The sequence below is a fragment of the Arachis duranensis genome, chromosome 4, assembly GCF_000817695.3.
Source record: "Arachis duranensis cultivar V14167 chromosome 4, aradu.V14167.gnm2.J7QH, whole genome shotgun sequence".
In the NCBI taxonomy this organism is placed as follows: domain Eukaryota; kingdom Viridiplantae; phylum Streptophyta; class Magnoliopsida; order Fabales; family Fabaceae; genus Arachis; species Arachis duranensis.
In genome coordinates this window covers 107959389-107963581 of record NC_029775.3, presented here as the reverse complement: position 1 = coordinate 107963581, position 4193 = coordinate 107959389, and the positions used below count along the sequence as shown (strand labels likewise).

At 30.3% G+C, this 4193-nt stretch overlaps 1 protein-coding gene across 5 annotated transcripts in view; it reads right to left on the bottom strand.

Annotated features, from left to right (window-relative positions):
• LOC107485671 (uncharacterized) overlaps positions 1-3958 on the bottom strand; it is a 10172-nt gene extending 6214 nt beyond the window's left edge. For 4 of the 5 annotated variants that reach the window (XM_052260361.1, XM_016106199.3, XM_052260362.1 and 1 more), the window contains exons 1-3: positions 3225-3958; positions 3050-3128; positions 2829-2968 (exon numbers count right to left, since the gene is read on the bottom strand). In XM_052260361.1, the coding sequence (XP_052116321.1) occupies positions 3055-3128; positions 3225-3840 (690 nt within the window). In that variant the 5' untranslated portion in view covers positions 3841-3958 and the 3' untranslated portion in view covers positions 2829-2968; positions 3050-3054. The remainder of the gene's footprint in view (positions 1-2828; positions 2969-3049; positions 3129-3224) is intronic. The other variant, XM_052260364.1, reaches the window with a different exon arrangement.
• Positions 3959-4193: the final 235 nt, after the last annotated feature.

The following is a 4193-nucleotide window of genomic DNA, read 5'->3' as shown; positions in this document are numbered from 1 at the left end:
TGCTTTAATTAATGGTAAGGACTAGGACACAAATTCAAAAATTGGTGTGACATTTATGATTTAACAATTCTTTAGCTAATTATTGAAAAAATGTGGTAACCAGCTAATTGGGTAGCTGAAGTCATCTAATATGTTCATGGATTATTTTTAGAGTTATGTTAGATGGCCAATAATTTGTTAGCCAATATAGTCAAGGGGTATAAAATATAATAATTTATTCAATCATGCTATTAATAAGTATTTGACATTTCATACAAAAGTTTATTATATTAGTATAAATAAGTTTGATTATGCATTTATTATATATTTAATCGATTATTTTATTATGACATATTTAATTAATTTAGTGATTAATTATTTAATTGAAAAATGTATAAATTAATATATAAATATATATGTTTATTTGATTATTGCTTTTTAATATAAATATTTTTGATAATGCATTCTGATTGCTGCCATTATTTGAGGTTTATCTTGGTAAAATATGTGCTTATTGTGTTTGTAATACTTTTGGCTTACCTTGATAAATTGATTGATGTTGGATTTATTTTTGGCAGTTCCTTTAATGTTTAAGGATGAAAGTTGTTGTGTTTGGAAAGACTATATCATGTTTGAAAAATAAGTTTTCTACCATGACTGTGATTGCTCTGATTTGTTGAAAAATATTTTTTTAACCAATTTGAACAGCATGTTTTTTTTCAAAAATAAATCTTTGATTGATTAAAATAAATCTTTGATTGATTATGAAAGATTGAGTAGAAAATCAGTTTATGATATCAAATGAGTTTTTTTTATTATCAATGTAAATCTGCTCATAAATCAAGCATTTAGCATCATGTAATATGCTAAATAACATTGTTACTTGAAGCTTGATTAAAATGTTACAGGTTTGTGCTTTTCTTGGTAAAATAGCATACATCAAGGGGGAGCATGTGACATTTAGAAAGGGGGAGAAATTCAATCTTCAAAGGGAGTACTCATACTCAAATATTTAGATTTCTTTCCATTTCAATTTTAATAATGTTTGTCATAAGGGGGAGATTGATGAGTTTGGAAAACTCCAAGCTAATATTTGTGATGACTAAATATTATTACTTTGATAAATAACAAAAATATTAATTCACATATGTTAATAAATTAATATTTCTGCTATGCAGGTATGTTTGGACTGAAAATAAAAGAATTCTGGTACAAGTCCAATTGTAATATGAATATTCAGCCTTGATGTTGTGATTATGTTGGCTGAAAATATGGTTATGATATTTGGGTCAGAAATTGTGATCCAAGCCCAATTGGTTTAATATTTCAGCTGTGGTGAAAGAGCATATGATGAGTATGGCTGAATTGATTAATATGTTACTTGGGCCAAATTGATCCATTATTACTTCAAGTCCAAATTTATTATGTTTATACAAAACTTTTAGTAAAACATACAAGCAACTATTTATCAATAATAATAATAATAATAATAATAATAATAATAATAATAATAATAATAATAATATTCACGTTATATTAATATAAAAATCAATCACTAAATAAGTTATGTATAAAATACATTTAATAATATAAAATAGATTTTAAAAATAAATAAATTAAATAATATATTTATTTATATATAAATAATTGATGACTGATTTAATTTTTAATTTTGTATATACATATAATAAAAACTTATATGCAGTTGTATATATTTATAGTAAAATTAATAATTTAAAATTATTAAATAACAATTTAATTAAACATATCAAATTATTTAATAATTATAAATTAACAGGTTCACACCAAGATAACTATATCTAAATCATTATCATGTACACATAGAATTTATGCTTAATAGGCTTGAGATGTGTGGCCCATAACTAGTAGTTATATAAGATTATGTGCTTGTTTGGGCGCCATTATTTTGTTAAAAAAAATCTTTTTTCATTGAAAAATTTTTTTTTTTTATTTTTTAGCGTGTTTGACAAATTTCTAGTAGTAAAAATAAAAGCACTAGAAAAATAAAAAAAGATCTTTTTTAAAAAGCTGTAATTTACATCTTTCTTTTAAAAGATTTTTTTTTTAAGAAAAAAAAAGATGTTTTTCATGTAATAAATAAACAAAAAAATACTTTTATATTATTATACCCAAATATAATTGATAGATAAAAAAGAATCTATCTAATATTTAATTTAAAGCATTAAATTAAATTGATAAATGATCTAACGGTTTATATTTAATTTATTTAAATTTATTAAAAATTACATCAAAAGATACAAATATTTTGATATTTTAAAATTCTCCCCATATAAAATTTGAGAATTAAACCCTAATTTTAACTACTTGTTGCCTTCTTCTTCACCAGATACCTTCACGTTTCAACTCAAATTCTCAATTTCATTCAAATTCCTTTGAATTGTTTAAGACATTTCTCAAATCCTTTCTCAACCAATTCCAAATTGCAATCACTTTTCAAAATTCAACCAATTCCAATATCAAAGTATTTTCAAATCAGACCAATTCCAATAATAAAACTCTTTAAAGTCAAACCAACTCAAGTATTAAATTATTTATAAAATCAGACTGACTCAAAATCAAACCGCTTTAACTTCAATCCAAGAAAAACCACTTTTCATAATAATCAAGTAAATGACTTTTCCAAATCCATTTCTTATCAACAACCATACTTCACTCAAGCAATCAAACACCCAATAATTCAGTCCAACAAGTAATCACATCCACAAGACAAATATAATCACAGAAATATATCTTTTTGCATCAATATCTATTTATCACAATTGATCACAACTCTGTAATGTAAATTAGATTTTAAGAAAAACTCCTACCTCGATTGCGATCTAACTACCAGACATAAACTCTTTTTCTTTCGGCTCGCATTCAGCGGCAGCTGCATCCGCAGTTCCGATTACTTTCACAGCAAACAAAAACGGCTTTTACTCCAACCATGCGATTACCGAAACTCGACCTAGAACGTCAATATTACGAAATTCTCAATAATTCATAGCAAAATAATAGCAGTAAGGATATCAAGGTTAAAATAACTTACTGCAGCTATAGAAAACACAACGATGGAGCAGCAAAGAACATAATCAGGGACCTATGCATCTGTCCTGATGGCAGTAACACTATTCCGATTGGTAAGGCAGCAGGGATATCAATAAAATCAGAATAGCGGAGCAAAATAGAAATAGAACAGATTCAAGAAAGGAGGAAGCAGTTACCGGTAAATCTGGCCTGGTTCCGACAACAGCGTATAGCCGAGTAACTTGCAACAACCAAAATCCAATAAGACAGAGGCTTCAGATACGGTCTCCGGCGGCCACGGAAACGGTTGCGCGACTCAAAACAGAACCAGGTAGAGCGGCGGTAGCCTCCAGCAACTCCGGTGAGCTTCTTCAACGACGGTGATGGCAAGAGCTTCGGCGGTGCTAACTGAGGCTGGACGGCGGCAGGAACGGCGGCGGTAGCTTCACGCAGCACGGCGGCGCCTATCCTTTCCCCCACCGCGAGCTCTCTGTCTCTCTCTCGCCCTCTGTTCCGATGACAGCGACGATGGCTCCCTTCGGCGACGACGACGGCGCGAATAGTAACAGCTGCGGCGGCGAGCTTCATCTGCAGCGAGGAACGGCGTAATAGCATCGTTCTTCTTCTCCTCTGGCTCGTGGTCGGCGGCGACGGGCGCGAGGTCAGTGGCAATCCGCGATGGTGGCGACGAGCTGGAGGACGAACGGCGGCAGCTGTGGCAGCGGTCTTCCTCTCCCACCAACGCTCTCTCTCTTTCTTGGATCTCCCCTTCTCTCGATTAGCAGCGGCGGCGGCGGTGGCAGTGACACCCATCGCGCCGCCTCCCTCTTCTCTTCTTTTCTTTCTTTCTTTCTTTCCTTATTTTCTTTTGTTTTCCTCTGCCGTGGGTGTAATAGGGGAAGGACAAATGGCGGCTAGGGTTAGATACAAGGGGAATTAGGATTTAATTTGGGGCAAATTAAAAAAATATATAATATTATCTAATAAAAATAACTGTTAAAAATTATTTTATATATTTTGATATTTAAAAAATAAATTTAATTTTAATATATTGATAATATAAAATATTTTATATAATTATTTAATTTACTTTTTATAATTATTTATATAATTAATATAAAAAATAATTATTTTTACTGATATAATACTATATAATTAAATATACA